The 17734-nt window shown below is 38.0% G+C and overlaps 1 protein-coding gene across 2 annotated transcripts in view; it reads left to right on the top strand.

Annotated features, from left to right (window-relative positions):
* Positions 1-17734, top strand: part of tspoap1 (TSPO associated protein 1) — a 136436-nt gene that overhangs the window by 50389 nt on the left and 68313 nt on the right. For both annotated transcript variants that reach the window (XM_084413863.1, XM_084413864.1), the window contains one exon: positions 14006-14113. In XM_084413863.1, coding sequence (XP_084269989.1) covers positions 14006-14113 — 108 coding nt within the window. The remainder of the gene's footprint in view (positions 1-14005; positions 14114-17734) is intronic.

Genomic DNA, 17734 nt, shown 5'->3' with positions numbered 1-17734 from the left:
TTGTCCATCTTCTGTTAGACTGTCTCACACATGAATGATGTTGAATATCTGTCAGCTGTTAAATTTAACTACACAATTAGATAATACCAGTTTAGCTCAACCAATCACCAAGCAATGCTTCATTTTGTTCAGTCTGTGTGTAAAAAGAGCATTAGCAATTAAAGATCAGGTCAAAGTGTCTGAATCATTTTTACTGGTAGTCACTGTATGAATAATTTTTGGGTATAATATGTCACAGTTTACTTTATTTTGCAATCCTCACTCACATAAATGACCTATAGTGTCCTAAACCAATATCAAAAATGATATGTGGTGTCTGGATAATGTTTGGTACAGTACAGCAGTAAACACAGCTTGCTCTTCTGGACTGAGAGTGTGTGTTTTAAGTGTGTGTATTGTAATAGACTCGTAGCGTTGCTCATTGTCTCCTGCAGACGTCTGGTGTGTGTGTGTGTGTGTCTGTAGGCTTCACACACACGCTTCATTATTCTCTGTCTCTAACACACGCTTTGGTCTCGTGAGGTTTGATCAGCCTGTGTGTAAAATGCTGATGTGTGTGTTTTCCTCTCACCTGCGTCTCGCAGTCGTTCGAGAAGAGAAGCACACTTTATTTCACCTCAACAATCTGCTGTTTTCCTCCTTCTAAATGTCATTTCTTACTCTGTTCTTTCTTTCATGCACTGTAATCCAGAACGTTCATGTAGACGTGATTACTAAAGCAAAATAACACTGATTTGTCAGGTTAGTCAGGTCATATTTAAAGCAGCTGTTCTCCACATGCACTCGTGTTTATAAGATCATCGCTGAAAAACATGAAATAATAAAAATTCATTGCTAGATGGAAATATAGACTGTGGAATATGATGGTCTTTCTGCTTTACAACTCTGTCTATCCATCTATTCATCCATCTATCGTTATATCATTCTACCGTTCTATCCATCAATCCGTCTGTCTGTCTGTCATTCTATCCTTCTATCATTCTATCCATCTATCCTTCTATCATTCTATCCATCTATCCTTCTATCATTCTATCCATCTATCCTTCTATCATTCTATCATCTATCGTTTTATCCATCTATTGTTCTATTGTTCTATCCATCTGTCGTTCTATCCATCTATCGTTCTATTGTTCTATCCATCTATCCTTCTATCATTCTATCATCTGTCGTTCTATCGTTCTATCCATCTATCCTTCTATCCTTCTATCCATCTATCCTTCTATCCTTCTATCCATCTATCCTTCTATCATTCTATCCTTCTATCATTCTATCCTTCTATCATTCTATCATCTATCGTTCTATCCATCTATCGTTCTATTGTTCTATCCATCTATCATTCTATTGTTCTATCCATCTATCCTTCCATCATTCTATCATCTATCGTTCTATCCATCTATCCTTCTATCCTTCTATCCATCTATCCTTCTATCATTCTATCATTCTATCATTCTATCATCTATCGTTCTATCCATCTATCGTTCTATTGTTCTATCCATCTATCCTTCTATCCTTCTATCATTCTATCATCTATCCTTCTATCCATCTATCGTTCTATTGTTCTATTCATCTATCCTTCTATCATTCTATCCATCTATCCTTCTATCCATCTATCCTTCTATCCTTCTATCATTCTATCCATCTATCCTTCTATCCTTCTATCATTCTATCATCTATCGTTCTATCCATCTATCGTTCTATTGTTCTATCCATCTGTCGTTCTATCCATCTATCCTTCTATCATTCTATCATCTATCGTTCTATCATCTATCGTTCTATTGTTCTATCCATCTGTCGTTCTATCCATCTATCCTTCTATCATTCTATCATCTATCGTTCTATCATCTATCGTTCTATTGTTCTATCCATCTATCGTTCTATCCTTCTATCCATCTACCGTTCCATCCATCCGTCTGTCTGTATGTCTGTCTGTCGTTCTATCCATCTATCCTTCTATCATTCTATCCATCTACCGTTCTGTCATCCATCGTCTGTCTGTCTGTTGTTCTATCATTCTATCCATCTATCGTTCTATCGTTCTATCCATCTATCGTTCTATCATCTATCGTTCTATCATTCTATCATCTACCGTTCTATCCATCCGTCCGTCCGTCCGTCCATCTGTCTGTCTGTCATTCTATCCTTCTATCCATCTATCCTTCTATCCTTCTATCATTCTATCATCTACCGTTCTATCCATCCGTCCGTCCGTCCGTCCATCTGTCTGTCTGTCATTCTATCCTTCTATCCATCTATCCTTCTATCATTCTATCCATCTACCGTTCTATCCGTCCGTCCGTCCGTCCGTCCGTCCGTCTGTCTGTCTGTCTGTCGTTCTATCCTTCTATCATTCTATCCATCTACCGTTCTATCCGTCCGTCTGTCTGTCGTTCTATCCTTCTATCATTCTATCCATCTATCATTCTATCATCTACCGTTCTATCCATCCATCCATCCGTCCGTCCGTCTCTGTCTGTCTGTCATTCTATCCATCTATCGTTCTATCATTCTATCATCTACCGTTCTATCCATCCGTCCGTCCGTCCGTGTCTGTCTGTCGTTCTATCCATCTATCGTTCTATCATTCTACCCATCTACCCATCTATCCATCCATCCGTCAGTCCGTCGGTCCGTCCGTCTGTCTGTCTGTCCGTCTGTCTGTCGTTCTATCCATCTATCATTCTATCCATCCATCCATCCATCCGTCCGTCTGTCTGTCTGTCTGACGTTCTATCCATCTGTCTGTCTCTGTTTGTCTCAGCCTCTCTGTGAAAGTGAATGTGTTTAAAGAGACACTCAGTGAATTCACTCAAGTGTTTCTGACACGTCACAGTTTGAGTGTAACATGTAAACGTCTGTCCTGACGTATCCTGAGCTTGTTATTCGCCTCTCAGCGCTGTTGCCTCTCTCTGCTGGAGTTTAACCAGACCGGACAGTCCGTTTGGAGAGATAGAGATAGACGAGTTTAACAATGCCGTTCAGTCCGTTTGGAGAGATACTGTAGAGATAGAGATATAGATAGACACAGTTCACCTGCAGATGAAAATTATGCCATCATTTATTCAAACTCATGACTTTCCAAACCTGTGAGAGTATTTCTTTTATAGATCTCAGGAAGATACATTTAGCAGAATGTGCATGCTGCTCTTTTCCACAGTGAATGCAGAAATTACGGAAAGTTTTGCCCTTTGCCATGGCGTTCAATTTTAATTTCTTCTGTATGTTTAATGGAAGAATAAAAGCCAACGACAGTTTAAGCTCATTTCATTTTTTTTTTTTTTCAATCTAAAGTTTTGTCATATTAATGAAACTTAAACTAGTTTTAGGAAAATGAAAATCAAACCTTTGTTCACTGCATATTTATGTACTATTCTTCTCTTGAAGCAGCTTCATTTATTCCATGCATGAATTTAGTGAACAATGATTTATTGCATTTCTCCATCGTTTTCTCTCCAGGGTCAGTGAGCTCAGATTCTGTGGTGTTAGAGGGTTTTCTTTTCTCTGTGCTGAATTGTGTCTGATTAATTGACTTCATGTGGAGTTCTGGACTGAAAGGCCCCGTGTGTGAGTGTTTGTGCTGTAACCCAGGGGCCGACGCACTGAAACATGAGCGTGTCGTCACTGATCTGAGGACAGTCCTCTCACGCAGGGGTCGCCACCTGCGCTTCCATCATTACGTGTTTGTTAACGTTATTTCCCTCGAGTAACAAACTCGTGGCCTTTAGCCGACGGAGCGCTGGCTTGGAAACGGCGTCGCCATGGAAACCGCCTCCAGACTCGTCGCCGGGTCAGCGTGTGTTTGAAAGCAGCGCGCGGTCTTCAATTATCTCTGTTTGCATCTTTGTTGATTAGAGAGGAAGAGAGAGCGAGGGATGATGGGAACTGTCTTTTCTCAGCCGGAATATTCCCACACCTGCACTGAGTGTTTCTCACAGCAATAACAAATGCAGAAGTGGAAGAGAAAACATGCTTGATTATCATGGAAATCATGATTATGATGTAAAAAAAGTCAATATTATGATATACTAAATCGAAAATTATGACTTAAAAAGTCATCGAAATATGACATTTAAAGACATTCAAATACTAAGTCATAACTTTGAGATTAAAATGTTGAAATTGTGACAAAATCAAAATTTACATTTATTATGTAATTTTCACTTTTTATGTCATAATTGTGTCTGTTTGTCTCTCTCTCATCCATCCATCTTTCCATCCATCCATCCATCCATCGTTTTATCGTTCTATTATTCTCTGAGAATACACATAGTGAGAATCTATCTGTCTATAGTTCTCTCTATCTATCTGTCTATAGTTCTCTCTATCTGTCTATCGTTCTCTCTGTCTGTCTATCGTTCTCTCTATCTATCTGTCTATCGTTCTCTCTATCTATCTGTCTATATTCTCTCTATCTGTCTATCGTTCTCTCTATCTATCTGTCTATCGTTCTCTCTATCTATCTGTCTATATTCTCTCTATCTGTCTATCGTTCTCTCTATCTATCTGTCTATCGTTCTCTCTATCTATCTGTCTATATTCTCTCTATCTGTCTATCGTTCTCTCTGTCTGTCTATCGTTCTCTCTATCTATCTGTCTATCGTTCTCTCTATCTATCTGTCTATATTCTCTCTATCTGTCTATCGTTCTCTCTATCTATCTGTCTATATTCTCTCTATCTGTCTATCGTTCTCTCTATCTATCTGTCTATCGTTCTCTCTATCTATCTGTCTATATTCTCTCTATCTGTCTATCGTTCTCTCTGTCTGTCTATCGTTCTCTCTATCTATCTGTCTATCGTTCTCTCTATCTATCTGTCTATATTCTCTCTATCTGTCTATCGTTCTCTCTATCTGTCTATCGTTCTCTCTATCTATCTGTCTATCATTCTCTCTATCTATCTGTCTATCGTTCTCTCTATCTATCTGTCTATATTCTCTCTATCTGTCTATCGTTCTCTCTATCTGTCTATCGTTCTCTCTATCTATCTGTCTATCGTTCTCTCTATCTATCTGTCTATATTCTCTCTATCTGTCTATCGTTCTCTCTATCTGTCTATCGTTCTCTCTATCTATCTGTCTATCGTTCTCTCTATCTGTCTATCGTTCTCTCTATCTATCTGTCTATCATTCTCTCTATCTATCTGTCTATCGTTCTCTCTGTCTGTCTATCGTTCTCTCTATCTATCTGTCTATCGTTCTCTCTATCTGTCTATCGTTCTCTCTATCTGTCTATCATTCTCTCTATCTATCTGTCTATCGTTCTCTCTGTCTGTCTATCGTTCTCTCTATCTATCTGTCTATCGTTCTCTCTATCTGTCTATCGTTCTCTCTATCTATCTGTCTATCGTTCTCTCTATCTGTCTATCGTTCTCTCTATCTATCTGTCTATCGTTCTCTCTATCTGTCTATCGTTCTCTCTATCTATCTGTCTATCGTTCTCTCTATCTATCTGTCTATCGTTCTCTCTATCTGTCTATCGTTCTCTCTATCTATCTGTCTATCGTTCTCTATCTATCTATCTGTCTATAGTTCTCTCTATCTGTCTATCGTTCTCTCTATCTGTCTATCGTTCTCTCTATCTATCTGTCTATCGTTCTCTCTATCTGTCTATCGTTCTCTCTATCTGTCTATCGTTCTCTCTATCTATCTGTCTATCGTTCTCTCTATCTATCTGTCTATCGTTCTCTCTATCTATCTGTCTATTGTTCTCTATCTATCTATCTGTCTATATTCTCTCTATCTGTCTATCGTTCTCTCTATCTGTCTATTGTTCTCTCTATCTGTCTATCGTTCTCTCTATCTATCTGTCTATCGTTCTCTCTATCTGTCTATCGTTCTCTCTATCTATCTGTCTATTGTTCTCTATCTATCTATCTGTCTATATTCTCTCTATCTGTCTATCGTTCTCTCTATCTGTCTATCGTTCTCTCTATCTATCTGTCTATCGTTCTCTCTATCTGTCTATCATTCTCTCTATCTATCTGTCTATAGTTCTCTCTATCTGTCTATCGTTCTCTCTATCTGTCTATCGTTCTCTCTATCTATCTGTCTATTGTTCTCTATCTATCTGTCTATTGTTCTCTATCTATCTGTCTATTGTTCTCTATCTATCTGTCTATAGTTCTCTCTATCTATGTCTATAGTTCTCTATCTGTCTATCGTTCTCTCTATCTGTCTATCGTTCTCTCTGTCTGTCTATCGTTCTCTCTATCTGTCTATCGTTCTCTCTGTCTGTCTATCGTTCTCTCTATCTGTCTATCGTTCTCTCTATCTGTCTATCGTTCTCTCTATCTATCTGTCTATCGTTCTCTCTATCTGTCTATCGTTCTCTCTATCTGTCTATCGTTCTCTCTATCTATCTGTCTATCGTTCTCTCTATCTGTCTATCGTTCTCTCTATCTATCTGTCTATTGTTCTCTATCTATCTATCTGTCTATATTCTCTCTATCTGTCTATCGTTCTCTCTATCTGTCTATTGTTCTCTCTATCTGTCTATCGTTCTCTCTATCTATCTGTCTATCGTTCTCTCTATCTGTCTATCGTTCTCTCTATCTATCTGTCTATTGTTCTCTATCTATCTATCTGTCTATATTCTCTCTATCTGTCTATCGTTCTCTCTATCTGTCTATCGTTCTCTCTATCTATCTGTCTATCGTTCTCTCTATCTGTCTATCATTCTCTCTATCTATCTGTCTATAGTTCTCTCTATCTGTCTATCGTTCTCTCTATCTGTCTATCGTTCTCTCTATCTATCTGTCTATCGTTCTCTCTATCTATCTGTCTATTGTTCTCTATCTGTCTATTGTTCTCTATCTGTCTATTGTTCTCTATCTATCTATCTGTCTATATTCTCTCTATCTGTCTATCGTTCTCTCTATCTGTCTATCGTTCTCTCTATCTATCTGTCTATCGTTCTCTCTATCTGTCTATCATTCTCTCTATCTATCTGTCTATAGTTCTCTCTATCTGTCTATCGTTCTCTCTATCTGTCTATCGTTCTCTCTATCTATCTGTCTATTGTTCTCTATCTATCTGTCTATTGTTCTCTATCTGTCTATTGTTCTCTATCTATCTGTCTATTGTTCTCTATCTATCTGTCTATAGTTCTCTCTATCTATGTCTATAGTTCTCTATCTGTCTATCGTTCTCTCTATCTATCTGTCTATTGTTCTCTATCTATCTATCTGTCTACTTTAGAAAATGCAATTATTTCGCTTTTTTCTTGCACAGTGTACATGTCATTGTGTATGTCATAATTTTGACTTTAATCTAATAATTATGACTTAATATGTCATACAGCTTTTCATGATGTCAATGATGTCACCATTTTGACTGTTTATGTCATTGATTTACAAAAGCAGGGTTTAAAAATTTTTTTTTTATGTATTTAAAAAAATAATAAATAAAATAATAAAAAATAAAATATACAGTTAAATTACAGTTAAATTAATATTTTTTAACTGTATTATATTAAAATTATAATATAAATATTGTAATATTAAATACAATAATAATAATAATGTAAACAGCCTAGATTAAACCATTAAAATGTGTTTATTCTTGATGATTATTGAAAGGTTTGAACAATACTCTTATTACTCACAGGGGACATAATTAATAATTTAGGTCACAGTAATTTAACCGACAGAGAAGCCCAGCTCTAATGTGCAAAATGCAACTATAAGGCATGAACATATTAAGATATTATAAACTTTAACATCATGGTTTTCTCTAAAGCTGCTTTGAAACACTGTATTGTAAAAAATCAAGAGATGTTTTCTGCAAATATTCCTGATAGTGAGAAAACACTCCTGTGTGTGTGTGTGTGTGTGTGTGTGTGTGTGTGTGCGTGTGTGTGTGTGTGTGTGTGTGTGTGTGAGAGAGAGAGCGAGATATAAATGAGGTCTGTGTAAAATTAATGACATGCAACTAATGAGTGTTTTCCTTCTCATTTATGTCTCTTATATCCTAAAAATCTGTCTAATTGAATGATACACATAAATTAAATTAGCATTAAATGTACATTAAGAACTTGTACAGTGATCACTTTTTCCTGACACTTAGTCTGATAGTTAAAATATAGCCTATAAAATTATATTTTTCATAAAGAACCCATTATTAATAGTTCTTTTTTGGTTGTATTTTGCATTTCTCCACTGAGAAGATTTTTTTTTTTTGCAATTCTTATTCATTCTCAATAGTGATTATCATTAGATTACTGTAATTCATTATTGTAAAATGAATTGTCATGAAATATTAAACGTTTCCTGACACTAAAACAGGCTTTATAATTGAATCATCTCAAACATGAATCTGATTTTTGGGTGAAATGTCTGGCCATGTGTTTGTTGTGTTGCCTCGGGATGTGTGTTTGAGTGTGTTTTCCCATCTGTGTGCCGGGGAACCCCTGTCGACTCCATTATGGTGTTGATGGAGGTTTCTGTTTTTATGGAAATGAGCTTTTGCTCGAAGACCCTTCGCATCTGAGTCGCAACTATTAATGTAGAGCGGTGCAACCCATCCATAATTGGGACAAAAGGACGATTGGACGCCTCGGTAATGAGCAGGCATCAATCATATCCCAACAGCCCCGGCGGGAGAGATAAGAGTCATGCAGAAGTGCACTGGCCAATCACAGCGCTTTTCAGCTTAGCACTCCAGGCACGATTGCATGTGATTGACAGCGCTCTTCAACATTACTTAAACCAAATTTAAAGCTCTTCTATTATGCTATTTTAAAGGTTCTTATTTTGTTTTGAAGTCTCCTACAACAGATTTACATCCAAGGTCAAAACACACTTGAATTCACTCATCATATACAGTGCACATCTCTTAATTGTCTGAAACCGGTTCATTTGAAGATTCAGTTTCTCTAAACTCCTCCCTCCTGAGAGCCTGCTCTGCTCTGATTGGTCAGACGGCTCAGTCTGCTGTGATTGGTCGACTGCTTACAGCGTGTGTCAGAAACGAAACGTCCATTGCTATATCTGAATCTCAGCTCTTCCTCAGTGACACGAACAGTAACGATGGCGTCGGTTTTTCCGTATCAGTTCCAGTGTGAGTCTCGTTCTCTAGAAGTGCAGAAAACATGAACAACACGAACTAAACTCTTCCAGTCTCAGATACAACTGCAGTGTTTGAGGGCGGAGCAAAGAGACGCTGCTCAGCCAATCAAGAGCACAGGCTGGCATTATGCAAATTTGTTACATAAGTATGTAACAGGAAGGGAGACTGGAATTATTGACGACTCGTTTCAGACGTTCAGAATCACTTTATTTGACATGCGCTTTGATCTTTAAAACTTCGCAGAGCTTTTACATTCACAGATAGCTATATTACACGCTGCAGTAAAGAGAATATCCGAAAAATCATGACTGGGGCACTTTAAGAAAATGACAAACCTGTATGACGACATTTTCCAGCGTATGACTCTCAGGAATATTATAATACAGCAGCTGAGCTGAGATTCAGATATAGTAATGGACATTTGGTTTCCGACACACGCTGTAAGCAGTCGACCAATCACAGCAGACTGAGCCGTCTGACCAATCAGAGCAGAGCAGGCTCTCAGGAGGGAGGAGTTTAGAGAAACTGAATCTTCAAATGAACTGTTTTCAGACTCTGAGAAATTAAAGGGATAGTTCGGCCAAAAATGATATTAAACCCATGGTTTACTCACCCTCAAGCCGTTCGAGATGCATATGTCAATCATTTTCAGTTATTTTAGAAAATGTCTTAGATCTTTCAGTGGTTATAATGTCAAACGGCAACGGTCGACGCGCGTTCACGGGAGATGGATGCCGGCGTAGGACGTAGCGTTTGATTTAGCTATACTTCGTTCTACGTCATGACGCTTCCTACGCTACGTCCTACAGTACGTCATACGCCAGCATCCATCTCCGTGAACGCGCGTCGACCGTTGCCGGAAGCCAGTTATTTTCATTTATAAAGTTTTAAATATGTATATTTTTACGACAAAACCGCACGGATTACCCTCGGAAGGCCTTCGTTTATCCCCCTGGAGCCGGATGGATTACTTTTGTGAAGGATGCATGCACATTTTTGTGGACCCCATAACTTGACATTATAACCACTGAAAGATCTAAGACATTTTCTAAAATAACTGAAAATGTGTTCGTCTGAAAAAAGATTGACATATGCATCTCGAACGGCTTGAGGGTGAGTAAATCATGGCTTAAATATCATTTTTGGCCGAACTATCCCTTTAAGTGATGCACACACTGTATATTATGAAAAAATTAAAGTGTTTTTGACCTTGGATGTAAACCTGTTGTAGGAGAACTCAAAACAAAACAAAAAGCTTTTTGCTGTTGTGGCTCTTATACAAGTTCCTAAATCATTTACTGTTATTTTTGTTGAATGTTCATTCACTGCAAGAGAAGCTGCATTAATTATATGGGAAACAATGTAGAAAGCTTTTTGCTTTCAGTGAAGATAAAATAGAATGCAATAGAGTTATCCATTAACCCAGAAGTGTTTGTTTTTGTGTGTACATCTTATAGGGCCGCATGATTAATAAATAAAGTAGTGATTTTTAAGCTTTATTAGTTTGCTTGCTTATTTTCCGGCTTCCAGTATAAATGAAAGATGTATTACCTGTGTTTACAGCACTCAATGTTACATCACCAAATTTTGTGTAAAAATATGAAAAATAATACTTCTTTCTAAAGAAACGTGAAGTAAACATATGATAATCTATGTTGTTTCTGCAGGACAGTGTACTGAAGTGTTCCTTTCTAATGGTTTATAGTTATAGGCCTCCTGCATGTTAACAGGTTTTCCCGTAAAATAATAAAATACAATTCTTAAATATTATATTATTATATTTATTCTTAAAAACTGTCAAATTATATAAATATACTGGTAACACTTTATAACTGCACGCTATTAATCATTAGTTAAGCATTAGTAAACAGTTAATTCATCATATATATGTCTGAATAATAAGATGTATGAATGTACTTTTAAATAGTTTATTAATAATTTACTTACACTTTCTAAGTGATCTTATGAACCACTGACAACACCTAAATTGTTTTGTAAATAATGCAATACTTCATTTAGAAATTATAAATTGATAATTAATTATGAAAATACAATTATTAAACACATTATAGATATGCTTCAAGAGCAAATAATTATAGCTGTACTTATAAACTGCTTATTAATGTCTATTAATGCTTTATAAATGATGAATTAACTGTTTACAAATGCTTAATTAATGATTAATAGCGTGCAGTTATTATAAAGTGTTCCCAATATACTATATATTTAATAATGAAATTTATTATTATTAATTTGTTACATTTATATAGCGCTTTTCTGACTTATTACAATAGTAATTCTTATTAAGTTTCATATTTTTATTTTGTAATGATAATCATGATCATAATAATTATTATTAGTCATATTGATATACAAGCACAAAACTGTGGGCCAAATTGTGCAGCCGTACAAGCATGCACAACAAACCCTCTAAATAATTGTAATAAACATTTTAAATCGCAATTTTAACCAGAATTATTATTTTTTTTATCAAAAAATGTCTTCCTCCAAATCGTGCAGCCCTAACATCTTATTTGCTGTGATTGATGGTCTGGTCTGTCCGTCTGGCATCTGGACGTCCTGGCATCAGATGATCTCAGTCTCTCAGGTTTGGCACACAGTGTTTGGCAGGAGATTTGAGCAGGACCTGAGCTGTAGTCTGGGTTTGCTAGGCGGTTGCTAGGGTATTCTGGGTGGTTGCTATGTGGTTGCTAGGGCATTCTGGATGGTTGCTAGGGTGTTCTGGGTGGTAGCTATGGTGTTGCTAGGCAGTTGCTAAGGTATTCTGGGTGGTTGCTAGGGTGTTGTGGGTGGTTGCTAGGCAGTTGCTAAGGTGTTCTGTGTGGTTGCTAGGGTATTTTGGATGGTTATTAGAGCATTTCTAGACTGTTGCTAGGGTGTTCATGGCGGTTGCTAAGGTATTTTTGGTGGTTGCTATGGTGTTACTAGGTGGTTGGTGTTCTGCAGTCTTGTGCACGTTAATATGGATACAATAATAGAGCTGTTGAACATTTGGTTCATGCACTAGTGGCATAGTTGCTAAAACTCAGGGATTCAACATTTATTTGAAATCTTTTTTTGTAACATAAATGTCAGTTTAATGTGTCCTTGCAGAATACAAGTATTAATTTCTATTTTTTAAAAACAAAGCATAAATACAGCACATGCATGTGTACCACAATACAGGCCAATAAAAAAGGCTGTACAAGAAGTCTGTTCCTCTGTATTTACATCTCACATTACTGCCACTGAAAGCAGTGAAAACACTGAAATCAGTTCCAGTTCCAGCTGGCAGGACATGAACAAAACACACTCGAATCAAAGCTGTTACCCGTTAGATATGGCCAGCGCCCGCGGGTCGTCAGAGATGGAGAGAAATTAAGACCAACAGGGACATGTCAGAAATTATCTTGTTTAGATTTCTTATTATTTAACATTGAGTTCTTGAACTATTCATTGTTTTTTTGGTGTTTTTTGTTTAGTTTTTGTCCAGTGGAGAAGCTGAACTCTTTAACTAGAGAGCTGATATATGCTGATTTACCAGAACTGAAAAGTGAAAATGAAAAAGTGAAATGAAAATGAAACGTTTTTTCTTCCACTTGGTTTAGTACCTAAAATATTCCCAAAGACTATGTTTGGAAAGAAAACGACGCATTCTACGGAGCCCCTAAACGGACAAAAAAAAAATGAAATGGGAGGAAGAAATATATTTCAATGCTTTTGCATTCTCTTGCATATAGTTGGGTAATTATATTGTACATATGTTTCAACATCCGGGGTATTGAAATCACTTTTGAATGTGCATTTGCTTCTCACTATCACACAGTGTCCTTACCAGACGCTATAAGATTCCAGCGACAAATAATTTGTCAGTCCACACTAGACGCGACGCGACTGCGAGATGTGTCGGAATCAATCAAAACCCACAGCCGATCAGAACAGCGTGTGGGCGGAGTCAGCCAAATCAGAACAGCTTGTGGGCGGAGTCAGCCAATCAGAACAGCGTGTGGGCGGAGTCTCACGGCACCAGAGAGTAATCTTGCCGGCACTCGCAAGAAAATGGATAAGTCACTACATAATCAAATTCACAAATATTACACCATTTAAACATTATTAAAAATACATCGGCTACTGAGTTACTAAAACAATCTTTGTCAAAGAATACACTTGTTTGTTCACAGTTTGAACGTTCTTGTTTCCATTTGTTTAATTTCAAGATCTGAGGTGAATTATCCATTGTTGCTTTTACAGCTACAAAGCTGGAGCACTAAATTATATTCATAGTCACATGACACACTTTTAACATGAGATAAAGCACATAAACAGTCCCTGAGATTATCATCGCCACACTTTGTGTTTGTTGTTCCAGTGCGACGTCACAGAAAAATAGAAACCGTTTCTAAAATAGAATCGTCGCGTGTCGCCGTCGCGGCTGGTTAGGACACACACTCTGATTAACATGGAAAAGATGCTTTTATCGCACGTCGCGTGTGGTTAGGAAACGGTGTCAGATTCGCGATCACGTGTTCTCTGTACATAGGCTACCTAGTCTGTTCAGAATCGCCAAATCCTCTGACATCATCGTCCTGTCAATCATCTCTCCTTACTATCTTCACAGGATAAGTGAAATCTGATGTAAAGTAATGTCCCTTTAGGGGTGCCGTAGAATGCGTTATTCAATTTCTGTGCCTTTCCAAATTGTGATTTAGGCTTCGGACACATTCCTACTCCTTAACTATGATAAAATCACTGAATGCCTTGAGTGGTTTATTACTTTATTTGACTGTGTTTTCATCTACTCGTTGGTGTAAGTATGGCCTCCTCTCTTCAGTGTAGTCTTCTGTATGTCTCCCTCTCTATCTTTGCTTTCTTTCTCAGCTGTGACAGATACTGTAAGACTGGTGTGAGTGTGTGTTGATCTGAGTGTGTGTTCCTCTCCTCAGAATGGCAGGGATTACGGGTTCCTGGTGCGTCAGAACTCAGAGCTTCTGCGAGCGCTGGAGGAGATGGAGAAATCCTGCGCCGCTCTCAGAGAGGAGAACCGGATCCTGGTGAGGGCTCATCGTCACCGCACAGCTCGTCTCAGTCTGCAGACGGGACACGCGTCCATGCTCATCGTCACCGTACACATAATATAAAATACCCCAAAAATACCCCACAGATATTTTTATATAGCATGTTAAAGTTGTCCATTTTTGAGGGTGAGCAAAAACACGCCGTTTTTGTGTCTGTTCCTTTAAATGCAAATGAGCTGCTGCTCCCGGCACAGGGGACGGAGCTTCAAGATCTTGTGTCCTCTTACCTCACACACACATGCATTGAACATTTCTAAAACTTTTAGCCTTTTATGTTCAAACCGGAGTCAGACAATGATGGAGAGACTCAAGAAGAAGTGACAACATGTAGAAGCAACAGGACATTTCTGAATGGTTAGTTGATGATTTTATGTAGCTGATGTGTAGTTATCTTCTAGTCATTGATTAGCATATTCTGTCTTGATAATCTATAAATCGTGTTCAGGGGGCGGGGTTTATGTAAATTCTAGGGTTGGTGATGTCACTAACCCGGGAGGAATGTGGTGTAGTCTCTACCAGCCGTTTGTTGTAGTCCTTAAAAAGCGATTTCTTTAAAAGCAAATATCTCCCTTTGCTTTGAACTTTGAGCGTTGTAACTTTGCAGATGTTGTTTATGATCAAACAGCAATATTACACACTAACTAAAGTTAGAAAAGTGAAATCATAACCAAGCACCCCTTTAAAGCTATTTCTTATCCATTTTTTGGATAAAAAAATTGCACATATGTAGGTCAGAGAAATCCAGATTTCCTCGGGGGAGCATACCCCCCAACCCCCCTAACTACCTCACATTTGAATGCCTGTATCAGGAATAGTCCTGTGGTGCAACAATGAAAAAAAAGGGTTTTTTTTAACACCAAATACAGTGAGGAAAATAAGTATTTGAACACCCTGCTATTTTGCAAGTTCTCCCACTTGGAAATCATGGAGGGGGCTGAAATTGTCATCGTAGGTGCATGTCCACTGTGAGAGACATAATCTAAAAAAAAAAATCCAGAAATCACAATATATGATTTTTTAACTATTTATTTGTATGATACAGCTGCAAATAAGTATTTGAACACCTGTCTATCAGCTAGAATTCTGACCCTCAAAGACCTGTTAGTCTGCCTTTAAAATGTCCACCTCCACTCCATTTATTATCCTAAATTAGATGCACCTGTTTGAGGTCGTTAGCTGCATAAAGATACCTGTCCACCCCATACAATCAGTAAGAATCCAACTACTAACATGGCCAAGACCAAAGAGCTGTCCAAAGACACTAGAGACAAAATTGTACACCTCCACAAGGCTGGAAAGGGCTACGGGGAAATTGCCAAGCAGCTTGGTGAAAAAAGGTCCACTGTTGGAGCAATCATTAGAAAATGGAAGAAGCTAAACATGACTGTCAATCTCCCTCGGACTGGGGCTCCATGCAAGATCTCACCTCGTGGGGTCTCAATGATCCTAAGAAAGGTGAGAAATCAGCCCAGAACTACACGGGAGGAGCTGGTCAATGACCTGAAAAGAGCTGGGACCACCGTTTCCAAGGTTACTGTTGGTAATACACTAAGACGTCATGGTTTGAAATCATGCATGGCACGGAAGGTTCCCCTGCTTAAGCCATCACATGTCAAGGCCCGTCTTAAGTTTGCCAGTGACCATTTGGATGATCCAGAGGAGTCATGGGAGAAAGTCATGTGGTCAGATGAGACCAAAATATAACTTTTTGGTCATAATTCCACTAAATGTGTTTGGAGGAAGAAGAATGATGAGTACCATCCCAAGAACACCATCCCTACTGTGAAGCATGGGGGTGGTAGCATCATGCTTTGGGGGTGTTTTTCTGCACATGGGACAGGGCGACTGCACTGTATTAAGGAGAGGATGACCAGGGCCATGTATTGCGAGCAGTGTTGGGAACGTTACTTAAAAAAAGGTAATTAGTTATAGTTACTAGTTACTTCTCACAAAAAGTAACTGCGTTAGTAACTGAATTACATCATTACAAAAGTAACTAATTACTAGCGAAAGTAACTATTGCGTTACTTAAAAAAAAAAAAAAAGTTTAAATACAAGAAATTTCTTGGATACCCCCAATGTGAAATGTTAAATGAATGAAATGGACACTAAATAGAACATCTTATTATTATTAAACATTGTACACTAATCTACACTATTTTAATGTTGCTGTGGGACAATGTGAGAGACACCTATTAACTTAAATATTAAAATATTATCATTACTATAGTGGAACAACAAAATAATAGATGGTTTAGAACTTTTTATATTTATTGCACAGACCACAACTGGCCAACAAATAAGTCTAAAAATAAATCATGCTTCTTAAGAAATGTACCAAAAATAAATAAATAGTAGCCTTATAAAAATATTCATACACATACACTAGTGCATATAATTAAAATAAAACTCACACACCTTTACAACTGGTAGACATTCTGTATAGCTTTTAGTTTTAGTTTTTTCTTCCTCACAATAGTAAGTTTAACAAAAAGTGCTCTCAATATAATACTGAACAATGTATCAACATAAATAATAATAATACAATATAATCTTTTGTGGGTTTATTTTTATAACCTACAGAGAATGTCATCATCAGAGGTTGTTTATTTTAGCCAAATTCTAGTCATGTTTGCCGCACGTGTTCACAACCGTCAAACAAATATGTTTGAACGTTCCCTGCAGGTTATTTTGGAGTTTATGTTATATAAACTAATTAAAACATTGCATATGATACCAATATGCTACATATATTATTCTAATGCTGAAATGTGTAATTTATTTATAAATAAAGTATTTATGCTCGGACACATTCGGTCTCTCTCGCGCACTGTCGAGCGCGTTCTCGGACACATTCGGTCTCTGCCGCGCACTGTCAAACGCGTTCTCGGACACACTCGGTCTCTCTCGCGCACTGTCGAGCGCTCTCGCGACATTCGCCTCGCTTTTGTCCAGTCCGGCGCCTCATAAACACTCACACACCAGAGAAAAAAACTTTGCAGCTCCTATGGCTGAGAGAGAGCCTACTCGGATGAAAACCGCTTCAGTGAGCTCAACTATAGTAACGCCGCATTTTTATTGACAGTAACGGTAACGGCGTTGTAATGGAGGAAGCAGTAATTAGTTTGATTACTCGTTACTGAAAAAAATAACGCCGTTAGTAACGCCGTTTATTTATAACGCCGTTATTCCCATCACTGATTGCGAGATTTTGGGGAACAACCTCCTTCCCTCAGTTAGAGCATTGAAGATGGGTCGAGGCTGGGTCTTCCAACATGACAATGACCCGAAGCACACAACCAGGATAACCAAGGAGTGGCTCTGTAAGAAGCATATCAAGGTTCTGGCGTGGCCTAGCCAGTCTCCAGACCTAAACCCAATAGAGAATCTTTGGAGGGAGCTCAAACTCCGTGTTTCTCAGCGACAGCCCAGAAACCTGACTGATCTAGAGAAGATCTGTGTGGAGGAGTGGGCCAAAATCCCTCCTGCAGTGTGTGCAAACCTGGTGAAAAACTACAGGAAACGTTTGACCTCGGTAATTGCAAACAAAGGCTACTGTACCAAATATTAACATTGATTTTCTCAGGTGTTCTGTAT

Source organism: Rutilus rutilus (assembly GCF_951802725.1).
Source record: "Rutilus rutilus genome assembly, chromosome: 7".
Taxonomy (NCBI): domain Eukaryota; kingdom Metazoa; phylum Chordata; class Actinopteri; order Cypriniformes; family Leuciscidae; genus Rutilus; species Rutilus rutilus.
Note: the sequence above shows the minus strand (reverse complement) of the source record. Positions and strands in the feature narration are given on the sequence as shown.